We start from the raw sequence: 20,674 nt of genomic DNA, 5'->3' as shown, positions 1-20,674 counted from the left end.
GTGGGCTCCATAACAATTTTCCTCCCCGAGCCATTTTGCCTCGTCTCTCGTCTTCCTCCCTGATTGGAAAGAATGGGTCCGTTTTGGCGCTGAAAAACAATGGGAATCCTGAGTGTGGAAGAATGGAAGCCTTTTTTGTTCTTCAATCAGTGGCAATTCGGTTAGCGAATAAAAGGGAGTCGATACGTTTGCCCATTTTTTTTCATTTTTAAATTCCTCTATTAATGGGACCCAGATGTGCGGGTTAGAATTCGGTAACGGTGCAGGAGTGACTTCTGAGGCATTCACTGCAGTATTACGTTATAAGGCCAGCATGCATGCATGTGAATTCAAGAGATCATTAGGGGATTGCCATATGCATTAGGTTCATGAGAAAAGCCAAGTCAACTCTGTTTTGTTTTGCCATCGAGCGGACGGAACACCACATTTGAAAAGGAAATTAATAAATGCAAGGAAACCTCTCTCACCATACATGCGTAAAATGCATACTATCTGTCCATAAGATTTTGATTGCAGTGCGGAAGATCTGGAGTAGTCAGGGTAATTCTGATTGACCTTTGAGTGTCCATTCTGAGATCCCATCTTCATTCGCACAGTGAGTGATTCAATCCGAAGATTGGTTTGGATGCTTAAGGGTAGAGCCCAACCCAGTCTTAGCCACAGGCATGTGAATATCAAACATTTAGGGTAGGGGGGGGGGCTAGGGCTCCTTTCCCTTGGCCACCTCGCCTTCTAGTATTATTTATTTTCGCGAGCCTGAAGGTTTCACCAGGGATTTGAACCAGGGACTCTCTAATCAACAGCCTCGTGCTTCGCCAACTAATATCTTAATGCAAGCATAAACTCGGGCTCCAACACTTCGGCAAGAAAGCTAGTACTCCTTTTCGTGAACCCCGACCCTTCGGCGAATATCAGCGATTGTTTTTTACCCGCGAGATGCCATTCCTCCGCGAAGGACGGTTGACACTCTTCCAAGAGCGGTTTGTTAGGCGCCAGCCTCCGGGATTGACAGGGGTAATTCTCCATATCTTCCTCTCGACTAGAATTAACGTCGCCGAGTCCAAAGCGGCTGCCCTGGGATGCCCGATAGGGTGAGAAATAAATTTAAAAGCGGTGAGGCGGAGAGCTCGTCCATCCAACTTTGAGTGGAGGATGAGGAGGTGAAGAACTGACCGAACCGTTCTTTTTTTCTCACCTACATATATATTTCTCTTTCCGTGGATGATTGATAGCCACTGAGGGCCGAGGGCGACTTACACGCGTCACCCCGAAGACGTTTCGCTCTGCATCGGACGACTTTATTGATGAGCGTTTATCCGAATCCTCGCCAGAGGAGAGACGGAAAGCGGTTTTTCCAATCCGGCGGAACGCGATTTTCAGCGAAGGCGATCCACCTCCACTCGATTCCCCGTCTTTGGTTTACGTTTCCCTCTCTTCCCTCCGCTGGACGAATTCCGCTTGTCCATCGCTCGGGAAATTTATTCAGTTCCCTGCCTTTTAAAACTCGTGATGCTGATGGGATTTCTTTGACTATGGCGTTTTTTATCTAGCGGAACGGCATTTTTGCCGGTGGAGGAACGGAGACCGAGTCACGTTCGTTCCAGGGGTGGGATGAGCGATAGTCACTTTGGTCGGGAAGACTTCGTGCGGGCGTGGGACGAGTACAACCCCATTGCAGTTGTCGGCGTTGCTCCAGCGCGGGATGGGTTTAAAATTAAGCGCACAGTCATCATTTGCATCTTTCAGCGACTTAAGCGGCTTATTTTGCGTCGCATGCTCTTGTATGGTTCTCGATGCACTTCGCGAAAATGATCCTGTGATTTGAAAAATAATCATTACAATCAATATAATCATCCACATGCATATGCGTTTCTCACATGCATATACATTCCTCACGAAGTATATATATTTCTAATTTAATTTTCCTGTTTATACAATTCTCCTCTTCATATTTTGTACTTACCTATTGTCATTAAAATTATTCACGATATTTTTTGTTGATTTTTTCTTTTGAATTTGGTTCTCATCTACGATGTGTATGAAATTATTTTCAAACTAGGTGTTATTGGTTTATATTTTAGGTTGCAGCTTTGCAGTAATTTCTTGAAGGGAGGAAGATTTAATTATCTATTTAAGCTTGGTTTTTAGGAAGAGGACCATTGGAAAAAAAGAAATCTTTTCCGACAATTGCCCGTTTACCACACTGCCGTACACCTCGGGCTGTAGTTATTGAACTTGGAATTTACCCAATGATAAAAAAATAGAATCGATCAATATCCGAGCGCAGGTATTCGAAGAAATGAGTCCGTCATAATGGATGAAGAAATGACTGCGTGTCGCAATACGCGGCCATTACTGCTCCAGCCGGCAGCGGCGTGCCTGCGTACCAAGGTGAAGTACTGGCGAGGTAGCCATCTTGCGCGGTAGCGAAAATCACATCGAGATGGGGAGGAGACGAGATTTGAAAAAGCGAAACGGAAAAAAAGAAAAACGTATAACGCACTTGGATGGGTGGGGCTTGTGCTGAACGACACATTTCTATCGAGGGACATGCAGACAGAGTTCGTTCAAACGGAGAGCATGTCAGCGGAGTGGTCGCCAGAAGAGGGAGGCCAAGAAAAAAATGAGTCTCAGTGAGGATGTTAAAGGTGTAGCCGTTTGGGAAAAAGATCCTTTTCATCGCGTTGCCCGTCGTGGCGGAGTCGATGAATGTAAGATAGCCTCGTTGATGGGGCAAGAGTGTTGAAAAGAATGGGCGGGGGATATTGCTGTTATTAGTCGCAGTCACCAAGAGGTTGGGTGAGGGAAAGGTTGTGTTTTAATTCATAAGTGTGAGGGGTCCCACTCCGCTGTTGTCTCCGTAGACCCACGCCCTCCGTCCGTCGCAGCGTCCGCTTTTGCATTCGAGTCCCGCCGTGTCCCACGCCTCGCTAGCGCGGCAGGGGTCCGCGATCCGGCCCAGGAGATGGTTCGGAGAGAGAGAGTGGGAAATTGGGATGGGTGGAGTGCGGCGGCCTTCCTACGCATGTATGCATAAGCGCGACAGCTGTCTCCCGAAAAGTGTGGCCACGCCTCGTCGAACCTTCGGCATGCACTCGCCTCTCATCATCCAATCCAATCCAACTCCGCGCCCGGCCCCATCCCCGCCGAGAAAGTTCACGTCGAAAAGAAAGGCCGGCCAATGAGATGCCCACATTGTCTAGCCAATGAGGAGCCAGCAGAAGTATGCTGGCTTACCAATTATCCTTTCATAAATCTATTTGCTGCCGCGTCCATTGTGTCGAGCAAAAGTTACAGTTAAAGATCAAGCAGGGGAGGCGAAGTCACGACGGATGTGACGATACTTTAAGGATTTCTTTGCTAGTTCCTATAATATTTCATATTTTCTTAATTACGATGATGCCCATCCTTCATTTTTCGCATCTGCGATTGATGCCGTGAATATTTCTTGCCCATGTTTATCTGATAATGGCTTGGCAGCTGAAACGTACCTACTATTTAATTCTAATAAATACTAAAAGTCATTAATTTTCTTAATTATAATTATGGTGTCTTTCCTCCGCGTCTTGGCTGCATATTTATATTTTAGTTCTTTCATGGACACAAAAGCGGTCTCCTTCATCCAAGCTTTGCTCGTTTCGTCACACAGTGTGTTAGCTTCCCTCGTATTCAATTTATCCATCGCAAAGACGATATCGCGATTGTTTCCTGCTTGAAAAAAATTATGATATTGATTCAGTACAACTGATGGCTTTGAAGGTAATTACTTTGGCTCTTGCTCTTCTGCGGTATTTTCCCATGGGATGAAAGGATACAAGCTCACCTGATGTTACGTGCACTCTAGCGAAGATGGCATTGCGATCTTCCTCCTGGCCTAAGAGTGTGCATAAATCCGCACAATGGACATCTCCAAGCGGTGTAGTAACATCGGTATGATTACAGTAATATCACGTAATGGTTTTCCTCCAAAGTAACGTTTATGAGTTCCATTAGCCGCAAACCGTGGCTGCAGTTAATGCAGCTTCACTATCCACAGCAGCCTTACGCAAGCGTTCGATGCTTGGATATGCTGGAAGACGATAATTATTTCGCAGTTAAATAGAACTTTGTTCAATTCTATCTCATCCATGATTTACACATTATATGCTTGAAAATTTCATAATTTATACGTGGATATAATTCGTTGCATTTTTTATGTGATCTTATCATTGAATAACCTTCGGATATTTTTCTCTTTCCAGGTGAGTCCTTGTGCGACAACCGCCAGTCGGTTTGGAATGACAATTATGGGGAAGAAATGGTCCTATATGGAGGTAACCACATTTACTTTTTTAATATGTTCATACATTGAAATTTTCAAACTTGATGAGTACGCTGAAGATTATGAAACACTAACTCTAGATATATTTGGACTTGTAAAAGTGGCTGAGCTCCTTGTAGTTATGTTTGCGGCCCCTTTTGTTTATTTGAACATGATTTTTATCCCAATAATTTTTTTACTCGAGTGGGAATACTTTTCTTAATTAAGTCTATTGTTTAATAAATTGGTAGTATTTATTCCGGAATTCACTAATCCATTCCCAGGTGGGTATGTTATGGATCCCTTTCTTTCAACTGCTCAACCAACCTTCTATAATATTATGCGGAGTGTGTGTTATCAATGCGTAACCATGCCCTTCACGAAACGCCACGAGCTAGTGATAGTTGCAGCAAACGTACTTTGAGTGCGGGCGCAAATTTATTGTCCCTTGTAGACGATCGATCGAAAATAAACGAAGGGTAGGCGTTAAACACTTCCTTCTGAGAGAGCATCATCCTATTGTGTTGTTTCGCCGAGTAGGTACACGTTCATTCCTGCCGCTCACCCTCAAACAGTTTTGCTACGTGATACTACTAGTCTTCCCCTCTTCCCACTTTTGCGGATTTTGCCGCCACGATCGGCGGTATCACACGCGACAAAAGCACACGCGTGTCTGCGTGCATTCGCGAGGTAAATGGAAAAAAAAATTGAAGATCGGCTCGCGTCGTGTCTCTCACCGTCAGTCACGCGTGCACGTACACGTACGTTTTGCTCCTCCCAATCCTCTTGTTCCTACCCTTCCCCCTTCGTTTGTCCTTCTCATCCCTTCCCACCCAAGGTTTGTCATCGTCCCTTTCATCTCACGCGAGGGTGTGGGTATGGAGAGGGCGGCTGTGTGCACTCGCTTCGCCGTCGGTCCGACCCGCGGCGCGGCGGCGGCAGAGGGGCCTCCTCGCTGCCGCCAGTCCCCGCCTCGTCGGCGAATCGGTCGGCGCCGACGCCGATCGCATTGTGGCGGATCCCCGCTGTTGCGTTGGCTCCTCCCCGCCCACCCCGTCTGCACAAAGCCGCGGGGATGTTCCCGGCGGCGGAGGGGGGAAAATTCTCCCGGTCCCCGCGAATCGGATTGAGAGTTTGGACCGCTCTTCATCCGTTTTGTTTGCATTAAAACTCGTTATTTTTTATGGTCCTCCCCCTCGCTAAGTCATGCTAGATCTTGCTGTGCGGAGATTTTTCGTGAGCCGCATCGGTGTGTGGGCGTTTTTTCTCACCGTGAAGAATTTTTTTAAAATGAGCTTTGCGTGTATTTTTCTATGCCCACAATAGTCTAGGTGTGCAGCAGGGATAATTCGTTGTGAAAATAATTGTGATTTATTCCATTTGTTATATTTTCTTTTTTTGCTTAGTGTCACATTCAAATAAATTTGTGTACAAATAAAGCATGTGAAATTTGGCTCCAGATATTTCCTAGTGAATATATTATTATTTTATTTTTCATTAATTAGGCGATTTTCAAGTAATCGTGTTTTTATGTTAATGTTCCTCACTTTTTTTTGTCTTGAGAGGAATCGGAGGAAGGTATTTCTTCAATCTTTGAAGTAAAATGCCTCGCAAACCTTGAATTGAGGGAACGTGAGTGAGATGGTTTCGCTCCAAAATTCAGAGAAAGAAATCTCCTATGTGGCACCTCGTTACAGTCTCAAGACTCCACCGTTGTCCCGAAGAGTATTCGACAGCGACGGGGTAGCATCTGAGGTTCGAGAGCCGCTGAAATTCCTCCACTTCCCATCCCCGTCCACTGTCCATCTCATAGCGTTTTTTACGGAGCCCTTCCGCGGCGGCTACGGATCCGCATGACTCCATTCGCTAATGGAGATGGTCTTCTTTTTCGGTCTTTTTTCGACATTCTTTTGATTAGCTTTTCCCCCGCCGCTCGCTGTCCGATCTCCGACCGCATTCCCCGTGGCTACTTCGCAGCGAAACGACCACTTCCACAACGTAGGAAGAGGGGACGAAAATCGCCTCTGGGAGTGAGCCGAGGAACGGGTAGCCACCGATGGGCGATCCTGCGCATAGATTAGCCCTCATCTCCCACGCCATCTCGGGGGCTCTTCCTGCCCTTGGGTTAGCTCATGTCCATTCCCTCCTCCTGCAACTGCCTTCCGTGATGTTTCAAGTCGCGACTCCCCCGTCTTTCCCTCTACATCTTTCTTCCTCATTGTTTATGATTATGGCGTCTGCCTGCCGACGCCAAGGGTTAACTAATTTCCTCGGATAATAAGACTACTGCGTGTTTTCAATATGGTCTTCCCGTCACTTCAACGGGTATCGGCTCGCCTATCGCTGGGGCTACGCGGGAACGCATTTGTTGAAGGTGTAGGAGCTTAATATATTGTGGTAGGCGCCAAATCAAATCTTCAAGCGAGGTCGTCAAACGAATTAGCCTCGCATAATATGCCTTCCACGAAGAGTACCGTGTTTTACGGTGAGCCGAGGCATTTACCGTTATGAAGTGTACGTTACCTTCTTGCTTCGTGTCCTCCAGCGACGTTAATGAGCTAAATTACCGATGCTCTTTCTTCAATTTTCAGATAAATATTTTCTCCAAAATTAATAGAAATTGTCGGCGGTAATAGATAAACCACCCCCTTGCTTTATGTCTCATTAAGGAAGGCAGAAATAATATGTATTTCGCCTCGAGTTAGTGGTATTTAATGAGTATGAAGGATACTGATGTTGGTAAACTTTCTAATACTCAAGCTTTAACAAAAAAGGAGGAGTAGATATTCTAATTTATCTGTAGTCATGCTATGAAATTTGAAAATTCGATGTGGGAACAAAAAACCTTTGTCCGATCAATTCTTTGTTGTAGCTTGGCTTACAATCATTCACTTTTGTCATAATTTCTCTTTTCTTCCGGGTCATCACTATTGCATCGAAACTATTGACAGTGACAACCAAAAAGCAAATCATTTTTAATCACATAATTTATTTTATTTTTATTTTATTTTATTCTCAAACCACCGGATACAGCTCTTATTGGCCATTAATTCTCATAATGCTCATCAAATATCATTTCAATCGGCCGATTTTAAAAAAGATTTACTTCTAAATTTAGTTTTCATTCCATTGCAATTCGTGTAAATATCGCTCATACGCATAAAGTACGCCAACCCGCCTCCCTTTTACGATGGGAAATATCGCAATGAATAGCTGTAATGTTGGTATGTTAATGTTTCAAGTTTCTAATATAGTGCAAATTATTTAAAGGTTCTTTGTTTCTAATATTTATATGTACAATCTAGAATGCCTTGTATTTTGCACATCTTTAGAGTCGATCCGCTAAACATCCTGTGTCTGATGAGATACCACTAAAGCTGATAAAGTGTTAGGTTCAAATCGAAAATATATCATTATAAAGTCCTCAGTTCGCGGATTCAAACATCCATCCCATCAGGTGCGCCGTGAGCTCTGTGCATTAAGTCCTCGCATGTTTCAAACTAAGCTTCGCCGAACAGCACAGCTGGGTTTGCATCGCTTACATGCTTTTCCTCTTTGTAAACGAATGAAAAAAATTGAAACCGGAGGATATACTAGTTTTCGAATCGATCCTATGAAAAAGCAGAGGAAAGAAAGCAGGAAAAGTCTTTCGTCGGTATAGCCGGGGGTGAGCCGTAATGGTATGTGCATTTTATTCTGTTCCGTCTCCCCCGCGAGCACCCTTCAGGTTCATTCGGGAATTTCTCGTTTCATGGAAATTCCCTCGCGGGAAGTCAGTCTTAAGAGTGTTTTATTGCTTCCGTCTTTTTCCGTGCGGTGTCGTGAGAGGGTGGGTGGGGATTGTCGGGGGTGGACTGACTGGAGCGCAAATGAAAGGTGGTGCGTGCATCCCATGGAGTAGAAATCCGTGCCAAGTGATTGCCTTGTTTTTCTTTCCCCCGTCATCGTACTCTCCTCACTCCTTCTCAATTTTCCACCCACTCCGAGTGACCCTCTCTAACCTTTGTTCTCGACTAAGCTCTCGACCGCTGCCGCATCCCCACTGGCCTTTTCGACGAATCGTGATTACACTCTCCTTCGTCTCGTGATCATCCCGGAGTACTTGACTCCAGTCCGGACGGTGCTCCTAGGAGAGTAAAACCGGCGGTAGGTACTCCTTCGCCGTCTCGCTTATGTCAGCGATTCCTCTGCAGGCTCATGCGAACGAGGATGCGCATTTTTTACGGAATTTTTACAAGCAAGGTTTCGATACAACGTGAGATTCCGGGAAAATTGATGTCGCGGAGATGGATGGGTGGATTTCCCGTTGCCACTCAGGCACGAATCCTCCGCTTCGTGAGCGGGAACTTGTGTGTCTTTGGGTGATTTCAGCTCCTTCCAAACTATATCCGTCATTCAAGTTATTCGGGTGATTTTACTCGCGAGTTCTAAAGATTTCGATAAATTCTTAGGCAACTTGCAGCGAATTGTTGTTTTAGCCTTTTTATAACAATGTAATTATTGCAGGCAATATCCTAACGAATTTCAATGAATGGTACGTTCATAGTTCCAATTTATCGAATAAATGTGAGGGTCATTAATGACTGGAAGTTTCTTTACCATCGGCTCTGCATTTCAATAAACTTCCCTTACTGTTTAGTTTACACTTCAGCTCGGTGAAAATTCAGCGGTCACGAAGTGGAAATTTTAGTTTTCCAATCCCGCCGCATTCACTAATTATGCGTAGGGTGGGACAGCCGCAAAGATATTCTTGCAACTGAAATGAATTACGAAACGGTCAGGTGGATGGGGTTTAAGATGTCAACCAGAGCCGGGTTGCCGTGAGATAGAGATAGCGGCGAGGTGTGCGGCGCCCCGTGGGATACCAATCGAACATATGGACAAGGGCGGAGTCGCGGTAAGTGGAAATGATAATACCCCCTTTAGAATTTCCAGCGGAACGGAATGGAATTGGCATCGGGCCTCCTCCTCCCCCGCCAACGATCTCATGGGGGGTTTGAAGTGGTGGGTGGAGGAAGGCAAATGGTCAAAGCCACGATGCTTAGGGACGTAAACATTCTGCGCAACTTAGCGGCGAGATTTATTGTCGTAGTTTTAGTCTGTGGTGGGAAGGAGGTGTGTGGGATCTGGAGGTTTGAGAGGAGGATGAGGGAATCCCGGTCCGCAATGAGGAGCGAGGCCTCACTCCACTTCGAGGCTTTAATTGGCCGAGGGAGATTGCGAATCCAAAAGGGCAATGTCTGGAGCGACTCCATATGCCGTGTACGATGGCATAAGGTGTCCCCCGCTCCTCTGGACGGTCTCCCCCCGTCCTCCTCCTCCTTTCCGCCTCTTCTCCCTCTCATCCTGTCCGGTCCATTGTAAGAGGCATCTCAGGAGAAGGGGAGATCGATCCAGCTTCCAAGATACATCTACTTTGCCCCTTCTTTACCCTCCTCCACCGTCGTCCTTTGAGATCCTCGAGGCTTTTCGCCGAAATGCCAGAAATGCCATCGAGCCGGTCACTTTTAAAAGAAGCGTCGCATGTGGTAAATAAGCTTTTTGCTCGGAAAAAAATTGTATGGGAGGATAGGATGGGAGGGAGTGTAAAGATTGCTTCAGAGTCGGGTTGGGTTGTTATTGAGAGGCCTGATTAGTCCGTTACGACCCGCGTGGATTAGAAGGAAGTATCGCGTTGCGGTTTATTTTGCTTTCCGTGGAAATAAGTGCTTGTTTATTTTCTCGAGGGGGAAAAAAGGCCCACTCACAAGTGGCGCAGTTTTAAATTAGGCGTTCGGTGGCGATTTTTTCCCCCGAGAATGACTTCAAATTGCCATCCCCCAACCCCCTATCCTCCCTCTCGTTTCGTGGCACGCGCACCTGGACATGATTGCGCTGCCACGAACTTCCGCTCCTTCACTTCATTCCCTCGGAAAAATGGAAAATCAAATAAATAATAAAAAGGTCAGTTTGAAATTGCCCGGATCGGGGCAAAAAATTTGTTGGATCGAGAGGATTCCGCTGTCTGTGTTCTTTCCTTCCTCCTTCATTGGTCTCTGACTTTAGCATGAGACCTCCATGATTATTCATTCTAATCTTTCCTTGTCACTATTTAAAGAATAGTTATAAGAGTATGTCTTCACTGGCGTAATCGTACATGCTGTAAGGATGAATAATTCCGACATTATATAGTTAGTTATAGTATAGCTATAGTATGATATAGTATGATAACTTTATGGATTGATTAATGATTTAATGATTGGAGAGTTATTCGGTGTCTGGTTGACTAGACATCCGTTGAAAAATTGTAATTTTTGCGTCTTATCCGAGCTAGGGTAGAAGACACTTATGGTTTCGTTGCTGGTAGGGCTCTTGCTTCTCTGAAGTATTATGCCTGCGAGGGTTGATCACAATTTTTCTAGATTTTGTGTCCACATTTGTGTCATCACGTGAACAAACTACTGATTACCATAAGTAAGCCTTGTAATAATTTCTTTCTATACTATTGACAAGTACCACCACACAAGAGTGCGGGCGCTTGATTTAATTCGCTATGCTAATATGGCTAAACACACGTACCTATCTCGTAACTAGTGTCCCTGCGTATGTAAAAAAAACTCCCGATGTTAAATTTCACGTTTTCTTGTTCAGAAAAAATATAAGCTATAATTTCCTTTGCTCCTCCTTAGGGAAAGGTCGTTTTTTCTGTTCGAAAGGGCTGCCAAGAAGGCTTTTCTGAATCCTTCCCATCCCTCAGCGCTCAGCGCCTGAGCATTAAAAGACCTTTTCTCTAATGTCGATGGAATTTTTCTTAATGCTTAAATTTCGGACAGCCCTCTCAAACTTCACCGAAATCTTTTTACCTGTTTCTTCGTCCCGAGGCAAATAGCTTGGCGCCGGCAGGTGCTGTTGTTTTGGTCAAATGACGGACTTCTTCGTATCCCTACTGCGTTCAAGGGACATAACAGAAATAAAACCATTGCTTCCATCGCGCAGAATTTCCTTCGGGAACCAGTTTATTAAACGGTAACAATTGTTTTCATGAAGTCACTTTACTTAAGCCTCCTCGCAAATGAACTGCAAGTACCGCATGACAATCCGTGTAAATTAATCGTTTGCAGCATGTTAGTTGATGCTAAACTGTTTCACTTTATTATGATCATTTCCTGATTAAGTCCATTTCCATTCTGGTGCGGCGTTGTTCCATTTATAGTTCTACCGATTCTCTTATTGTAAATCAATGAACCAATTAAGGATGCTTGGAAACCATCGGGCAGCCCTTAAGGCTGCCTGTTAACTAGAATCCCAAATGGATAATCGGGAAAGATTTCACGCCACCACGAGAGACTACCAGCATGTGGGTGAAACGTGCCTAATTGATACCTCAATACAATAATGGATGGGAATGAACAATATTAGACATTGATTAATACATTTTCCTTGCGTAAAATTACTGAGGTATCTATAATTTGTTGTGTTGACAAAACTGCATCTTGTTAGATAACCAAGATTTGGAGGAAATCCCTTTGTTAACTTCTCAACTGTCTTTCACCATGTTTCCCTCTACGAGGTTTCTTGTCGTCTCATACGTCGAATTCTTTCTAGTATTGCGGAAAGCTCTTAACTATTTTACCGGGCTCAGCCCCGCTGTGCCAGGCGGGGAGGCCGGAGCATAATGAAGGGATTGTCTCTAGCGATAGGCACACGGGCACGAGGGAAAAACAAGACTTAGGATCTCGATCGCTTCCTAAGATCGTCGATTTCCCTTTAGTTGTTCCATCGCCGGCCTCCAGTCTTACGCTCGCCGCCCCGTGGAAATACCTCCTCTCCGCAGACGTTGTAAATACGTCGTTTCGCTTTTTGCCATCTCCTTCTCGCTCAGCCAACTTTTCATTCCGTGGTAGGGGAGCCTTATGCTGTGGAAGTTGGGTTCGTGCCCCATCAATCTCCTCCGCCTCCCCGATTCCAATCCCCCGCTGCGTGATACTCCATTATCTCATATTGTGCAATTTTAAAATTTTCTTTGCCACTATATGCAGTTTCACGTTGCAAATTTGTGTTTAGATAAGTTACACATGTACTACTAGTTTCACATCTAGACGGCAACTATTCGTAATCATTCAACTAGAACTATCTTACTTTTTGCGCTAGAATATGAAGTAATGAGATTTCCAAGTGTACTTTTGCTGATTTTAGGGCGAAGTTATTTTGCAGCAGATTGACATGTGCTCAATGCATAAAAAGGCTGTGGAAGCCTTTCGCTATTTGTAATGATGATTTCAAGAATGCGGTCGATACTAAGAATCGAATTTGTAGGTAGTCATTTCCACTGCAGAAATTAATCAAGGAAATGTGAGAAGTCTTGTCAATAATTCTTTTTTGATTTTCTCTTCCGCCTCCTTGATATTCAATGAGTGCAAATTTGAAATGGAATTGTCAGGCATCAAATCATTTATAGTACTACAGATTCTATGTGCAGTATATTTGTAAATATTGTGCTTCACTCAGTCTTGCTTTGATATCGAATGTAGAGATTAAGATGGACGCTAAGCGAACTTCTGTTATTTTAAATGATTCGCGCGGTGCTTCTCGGTCTCATGGCTGTTTCATTCCGCCAAAGCGATTTAAACACCGCTCGAGCGCTCGCCGGGGTGGCGTCCGTCTAATGGAGTCCCATCAAATGGGTCTTAATTAGATAGACGGAGAGATTGGAGGCAGTTTGTTGAATGACGGGATATTTGATATCTCTTTCTTTTCGCGAGCCTCTTCACCCGGCAGCCCGTTCCTCGCGGCGAGCGCGGCATATATATTTCAAGCGACTCGCTTCACGCCCACAAATCGCTCAGTGGAGGAGTACCGGAAAGCGGGAAATGTCGAAATTAGAGGGATCTGCCATGTTGATCGATCCTCGTTCCCGCCTTCGCTTTCAACCTCCTCGCAACCCATCCTCCCCCAGACACCCTCCGGCTAATCCACCCCTCATGCGTCCCCCTCGAATTATCGTAATCAATTTGACGTCATTTGGTCCGGTGACCTTCCAACATCAATCCTGCCGCTTCTCCTGGTTTCAGACCCCGGATGATGCCCAAGGGGTGTGGGAGGTCCGCCCAAAGAGTATCAAGTGTCTAGATTGGCGCTCTTCCATGGCAGAAAAAAAAATTAAAAATTAGTTAACCTTTTTATTAAAAAATTAACGTCCATGTGGGCGGTCCCGCTGCCTCCTCAGCTGTGACTTAATATTATTACCATAAAAAATGAAAAATGGGGGTGATTCTCGAGGTCTTAAGAAACCGGATTCATGGAAGCTATTCACTCAAGAGTCACGATTTAAAAAAAAGTATTGCCATACGCAGAAAAAGGAATATGGTATCAGCGGAATTATGATTTTCCTTCGTAAACGGTATTTTTAATCGAGTTCGGGAAAACATTTTTTTCTCTTTAAAACTTTCGCTCCAATTTTCTTCGGTTATGTCATGCTCCTGTTTATCAGCGCCTCCTCTTTGCCATGGCTCTCCTTGTAAAGGCGATCAATCATGGCATCTCTTGCGTGGAGTTGCCATTGCTTTTGCATACTTGCTCAGTCCCTTCTCGTAAAAATACCCTCCCTTCTTCTCTTTACCCCCGGCCAATTACGCATTTGTCTCGGTGATCACTCAGCCATGTGTTTAAGGTATTCTCCTCCTTTATTTTCATTTTATTTTTACGGGGGCAAAAAGGCGAACGGTTTTTCGGACTTTTTTCTCTTTCGATTCGCCTTTTGCCCGCATGGCCACAGTCGCCTCCTCGGCCATCGAGTCTTCTCCCTGTTCTTCGTCGTTCCCGTACAGATGCTGGAAGATCCGGTTTTTTTCGCTCACGGTAGGCGGAGGTGGAGTAGCCGAAGGTGGGTCCATGGCGTAACGCCCTCGGGGATATCCTCGCTAAACAGCAGGCATTACCATCGTTTTCTTCATTGGCCAGTCGGGGGGAAGGTGGGGTTGAGGACGTGAAGGATGATATTCTTCTCTATAAGAAAGAGAAGAGGAGGAAAGGCACGCATCGATAAATCGTATTCCCGGCGTTCATTTACGTTCCAGGAGAGAGCTCTCAATACCTTCTCTCTCTGTCTCTAACTCTCTCTCCTGCCCCCATGTGCCTTGCGCAGTGTCGTCTGCGTACTTTTGTTTCTCTTTTATAGATAAAAAAATCGCGTTTGCGGTAAGCGGCCGGCGTCGCCCGCCAGCGCTCCCAGACGTCTATCTCAAGAACCAGGTGGTGCTGAAATGAGATGACGATTTTGCCAGGCGCCTCGTCTCCAATGCGCGGTATTCCTTTCCGCATTGAGCTTAAAAAAAGAAAAGGGTTTTCACCATCCTTTTGCGTTCGCTCCATCCTCGTTTTCTAGAATTACGTCATCCTTTTCCACCTTGTGTAGTCCCTCTCCGAGTAGTGGTTGGCATTAATCGATATGGGCCGTTTAAGTCTCTCTTCGTAGGTTGGGCGCAGAGGGGAAGATTTCAAATGGGCTCCGGTCGTTATAAGGAGGTTATCACTCGCACGATCCCGAGCCCTGCTTAACGCTCGCCCGAGAGGCCATCTTCGGTTGAATCGGCCGCGAAGAATCGACCATTAGCGATCATTAGCGTCCTCGCCGTTTTCATCCTTCCCTGTTTTTTTTACGCCATCTCCCCCGCTCTGCACACCTTGTTTCCCTTACCCGCTCTGATCTCCCGTCTACTCTTTGCCTCTCATCTTTGTTTTTTTTTTTTGATTGAGCGGGTTTTCTTGCGCGGTCCGTAAAGAGACTGAAAGTAGCTCGTTTCAAAATGACGTCGAAGTTTATGTATGGCGTCGACTTCATAATGCCTCCATTATGCATTTTTTCCGCCATCCATCAGTTGTGTTCGGGCTAAAGGAATAGCCTGCTCCCTTAATGGGTCATCGACGTAAAAAAAGCATACGCGGTAAAATTTTCCCTCCGTTGTGATTCTGCACGGCCGCAAAGCGACACTTTCCCTTCTTTGATATTTTAAGATATATCTCGGCCAGTTAGTCCCCGTAATCGCGCGTATTCATGGTAGCAGAGGCATGATCGTAGCTCAATTGGAATTCTTTTCCGCGTTAATATACGCGTTCCACTTAACCTCCCACGGGTATATAATTTCCAGAGGCATGTGAGGTATTAGCGTCGTAAGAATTGAGTTCTCTTGGGGAGTTAATTACTTATTTTGAGCATGTGAACGGTAGGAATGGCTTGAAAATTAATAGGGAACTCTGTAGCGCCGTGGAAAACTATAATTCGCCTAAATGCATCCATTTTCTTGTTATTGCCTTATTATTCATTGAGGAATTGGAGCTGTTTCGCGGCTCGTTAAGTGTCAAAACCGGACGGGAGGGCTTCTTCCTCGGCTTACCGAGAGTTCCCAGCGTGCAAATGAGTTACTGAATATCATAAGCCATTCATTTTTGACCACATAAAGTATATGTCGACAGGAGTCATTGTGAGGAAACAATGGGCATTGTCTTTCCTTTTATTGGTGCTCTGTAATATGTTGGCTGAAAGAGAAATTTGTGAAAAATGATTTTTATTTGGGTACTAGTCTTATTTTTGGGCCTTTGTGAAGTCTTAACGTTAGGTCTAATGTGATATCTTTCTTGAACCTTCATCGCCTTTCTTCTCTTTTTGCTAGTCCCTACGCCATTTTAACCTTTCCTAAGAGCGCTATTCAGTGCAGACCTTGTTGCCTTTAAAAGCTTGCAGAAGCACCCTCGGGCTAATACAACCCTAGATTTTATTAGATGTCGGAAAGAAGACCGGAGGTGGTGGATTTTTTTCTGCCCTTATTTTCGGTTTTATGGATCTTTTACGCTTTCCACCGTCTTTCTTGAGTCTTCCACTGAACATAATTTTTCATGAAATCGTTGGCAGTACCTACTTCTATCCAGTAGACCTCACGGCTCGTCCTGTATTATGCGTTCTTCTCTTCTTCCTCCTTGCCTTGTCCACATTCCAACATTACCTGCCTTTATCTCTTCCCATGTTTTTTTTCCGGCTGTCTACATCCGATCTCGAGCATCTTTTGGATTGAAACCGTCTTTTTCTTCCAAAAATAAGTAGTGATGAGCGTCTGCTTGACCATATTCTGCATCAGGGTTAAATAATAATAATGTTGTCTTTATTTCCAGCGAATTTAGAACTAATTAGTCCTCCCCTACAAATTACTTGTTTAACTAACATCCACTGGATAATGGTAAATCCAGCCAGGCGGGATTCGAACCCGCGACCTTTAGGCTAGGAGCCTGGGACGTTACTCTGGCGCCACCGTTGCCGGCATGGATTCCTTAAAGGAAATGAAAATTGCATGGCAGATTTATGTTTTCAATGTCACCGTGCTATAAAATAAGTAGTGTGAGGGTCAGATAAAGGGTCGAAGCGGGGCGCTAAGCCGTACGGCGACGCCTGCTGCGTATGGTCTCAGCCCGGCGGAACATCCGGGGTTGAGAAGGATTAGAAGTCGGGGGTGGAGAGACATGGGGGAGGAAAGGTATTCCGGAGGATGGCGAACCTGAGGAGGGAGGAGGAGGAGAGCCAGGGGTCCGTAACGCGTGACATCCGGAAAAGACTAAATTAACGAAGCGAGGGGGGTCGTCTGGGCGAGGGGAGAAAGGCTGGAGACGGACTTAAACGGACAGAAAGTCGGTCCAGAAATAAAGAGAAGAGGTCGAGGGAGGTGCCCTGGACTCAGGGAGGAAGAAGACGGGAGAGGTGGGGTGAAGCAGGGGTGGGACGAGAAGGAAGGAGTTGCGCTTTGGTCTTCCTCCGCTGAGGAATAGATTAGTGAAGAAAGCGCGGACAGGAGATAGAGTCGAGGGGTTTGGGTATATTTTGATGAGGAAAAAAAATTGAGAAATGTTGTCGTCAAGATCGGCGTGTTCACAATGAGAATAAGGGTCGAGGAGGAAATAAGGATGCCTAGGAGAAGTTTATGAGGGCGAAAGGGTGGTTTGCGGATTACTCATGACAAGCCGTCCAGAAAATTATTTTCTTAAAATAGCAACGATTCGGGGTACTTCTTGAAATAGAGAAGGAAAGGGCGAGGTGTTTTGACGCTATTGCTGTCCTAATAAAAGCAGGCACATGCTCAGGTCTGCATAATTTGAAAGATTCCGCCAAGGATAGGGAGAAAGTGAAATTATCCAGTAATCTTATTGATAAAATCCTAATGAATTGTAAATCGCTCATTTAAGAGCCTTCAAATGATTTTTCTTATTTTGCCGAGTGTGATTTGTGTGTTCGAGAGTCCGCTCGGTGATTTACAACTCCATTTCGAGCAAATGTTGATTTTTAAGTAAAAAGGGCAAAAAATAAGTACAAAAAGGGCTACATCTCGAAGCTAACTTTTTTCGAAATGCTATTGGTCTTTAAATGGCAATACTTCTCAACTTAATCTGTATAATTGTATTATTTTAATTCGCAATGTTGGTTATACGTACATTTCGTGGCATAGGAATGTTTACCCGATGATACTTTCCTCTCAACTAAGTGAGATGAAATATTTACCTTTCAGCATTAATGCCACTAACCAATTAGATCAAAGGAAAAACTCGCGGCTACGCTCTGGCTGTCTCAAAGTTATGTTTGGCTTTTTTTTACCTTTCATGTTTTTTTTGTCTTCCTGGAGCCTCCTTCCCCAAAGCATCCTCTTGCGTGAAAAATGAGTTTCCGTATGGGGTCATATAGCTTCTATTCCAGTTGCTGCCATCTCCTCTATCCTTGGAACGCTTCCAGGGGAGTGAGTGACATGGCTTGTTGGGATATTACTCTTCTTTTTCTAAAATTAACCCCATCCAAGGATTCCATGCTCTGATGCAATGTTTCTGTTTACTGCCTGTAAGGTACAATGATTTTTTAAAAATTTCTGTACGATAGTAAATTCACTTGAACCCAAAAAATAACATCTCGATTGTGTGACCTTACGAGCCTGGTCATTTTCTGGCATCCCAGCAATATTTATACATTTCTCGGTACATATTTTATGCAGCATCGATTCAATGTGTCCATAAATCGAATACCCTGAAAATACCCTTGGTCCTCTGTCCTTGCGGCTTCGAGTCGAAGATAAACAAGCGCAACAATCAATCCGTCGCCATCGTGGACGACGACGTAAATAAATCGGGCCAGCCATCCGTCATCATCCCATTTGGTTATTTCGGGAGGGGTCCGAATATGGCGACCAGGCTCACCTTCCTCCTATTTTTTCCTGTGTCCTCCCTCTCGCCATTGTTTTTTGCGCCTCTTGTTCTCATCTCCACTCGGAGGAGGACTCACCCTCGTCAGCCTCATCGCCATCCTCATTACGGATCCATCAGGATCGGAAGCTCCGCTCATTCTTAAGCGTCTTCTTCCTTCCTCTCGTCTGCTCCCGTTCTTCTTTTATAAATATATTTCTTTTTGTTTTAAGCAAGTCTCCCTCCTCTTCGCTCTCAATCCTAACCCCTCCCTACCCCCCCACCCCCCAAAAACTTTCAGACTACCCTCCCCTCGTTTCAGACGACTCCTAGACAGTCTCACTCCCTCTCCTATCTTCCCTTCCTCTGGAAGTCTTCCTCTCTCACACCCACGCTGTTCGTTGTCTGTGCCCTGGGTGGGAAGGAGCCCTCTGAAACTTCTTGGCCGCCCTCCGCGGAGACATCTTGATCGCTTCTCCTCATGTGTCACGCAGTATTATTCTCTTTCTTCCCTCCCGTTTTCTTCTGTAGAGGATTCTGGGGCCTGAGAAGGTTGGCGGGAGGTGTGGGAGTGGAAGAAATGCCCCCGAGTGAATAGCCGTCCCTTTTCACGGCCCCCCTCCCCCTGTCCGTGTTTTATTACGACATCCCCCCTCCCTTCTCTTCCGTTTTGATTCATATTCATTTCGGTCGTCTCGAGGATACGGTGTCAAGTAGGTCCATGCGAGGGGAACGATGCGTATTCACCCTGTTTTGCGTTTCTGAGGGCTATTATGTTCAATTTGTGTTAGTCGGGAGTACACGAGACGCGGCCTATCTTTTCCCTTGCCTATCGACTTCCTTGGAAAGATCTAGTTGGCGCGCGCTTTTTGCGTGTTGAGATTGAATCTCCCCGTGGCTTGGGAGTCCGTGGGTTTCTCAGCGCCGAGGGAATCCAGGAAGACTGATAGATGATGATGATGAAGAAGAGGGCAGGGAAAGGTCGCCTCTCAGTGCGGCCAGTGCCGCATTGCCGTCGGAAATCCCTCCCCCAAGCACCATCCTCAGCATCGCTCCTAATGTGGACGCTTAACTGAGGCGGCCATCTTTCGCCCCTCGGGCCATTTAATGGCACGGAATGGATTAATTTATTTTTCGGCTACCAAATTACGCTCTCCATCCTCCCCCCGCCGGCGTTTGCGTCTCCTTAATGATGGGAATTCCGCCGCCATAATTGGGCCTCGGTATTGTTTGGCCCGTTTTTTTGTTTGATTGAGGACGAGGAAGCTCGTTTTTTCCCGGTTGTTTGCGCTCTGGGTCACGTTTCTCGCAAACTTCTCGTGGCCGAGAGATTGTGGACATTGATAAACGTCTAATGTTCGTGGTTAGAGAATATTTCTCGCACAGGCAACCTCTTTTGCTCGTGTTTCAAATTCATTACAATAATGCTCACTGTAGAAACGTTATAATTAATGCTCATGCACGAGCATAGTTTTGATGGAAGTAGTGTTTAATGTTCACAGTTTGGCCGTAGTCTCACGTTTTTAAAAGCTGAACGGCGTTTCTTCAGGTTGGGATTATTGAATTAATTACGGAGTTCGCGTCCCTGCTTGCATTGCGACCAGCGATAGTCACGAGGAGCGAACCGAATGCACACCGAGGCCGTTTTTGTGCAGCGTTTATTAGCTTGAAAGTGCATCGTCGCGGCTTCGACCATGGCATCTGCAATAGCTAGGCCTTTCTTCCCCCGACTAGACCTTGCGCACGCGCTTCGATAAGGTCGAATTTATCAATTCCATCGCGTTTTCGCGATCTTAAAAATGCTGAAAGAGATAGGCCATCCGGGTTCGTTTTCGCTATAAATGTCAACCCTTCCTCTCGTCTTCCTTGAACCCTCGCTGCTGAAAAAAAGAAATGCCTTCCCCTCGCTCTTTGTCCCTTGTTTCCGACCTCCCTTGTCACCGGGCGAGGTGCTCGTTAAATAAGTCTCTTTGTTCCTCCTACTTCGTCTCACTTCGTCTTGGAACAATTCAGGAGATGAGGCGACGCCAGAGGAGCAGAGAGGGGTGCGCAATGGAGAAAATTTTTATAGAGGAAGCAGCAAGAGTTTTGGAGGGGGGGAGGAGACGGGTCAGACGGGGACGGGTAGGAATGGGGAGGTTGTGAGAATGCTCCGTCCAGATGGCAAGGAGACGTATATCTGAGGAG

At 45.5% G+C, this 20,674-nt stretch overlaps 1 protein-coding gene across 1 annotated transcript in view; it reads left to right on the top strand.

The window, feature by feature from the left end:
* LOC124153482 (B-cell lymphoma/leukemia 11B) overlaps window positions 1–20,674 on the top strand; it is a 210,715-nt gene that overhangs the window by 79,286 nt on the left and 110,755 nt on the right. The window contains exon 2 of the mRNA XM_046526671.1: window positions 4,242–4,313. Coding sequence (XP_046382627.1) covers window positions 4,242–4,313 — 72 coding nt within the window. The remainder of the gene's footprint in view (window positions 1–4,241; window positions 4,314–20,674) is intronic.

The sequence above is a fragment of the Ischnura elegans genome, chromosome 2, assembly GCF_921293095.1.
Source record: "Ischnura elegans chromosome 2, ioIscEleg1.1, whole genome shotgun sequence".
NCBI classification, from domain to species: Eukaryota; Metazoa; Arthropoda; class Insecta; order Odonata; family Coenagrionidae; genus Ischnura; species Ischnura elegans.
Note: the sequence above shows the minus strand (reverse complement) of the source record. Positions and strands in the feature narration are given on the sequence as shown.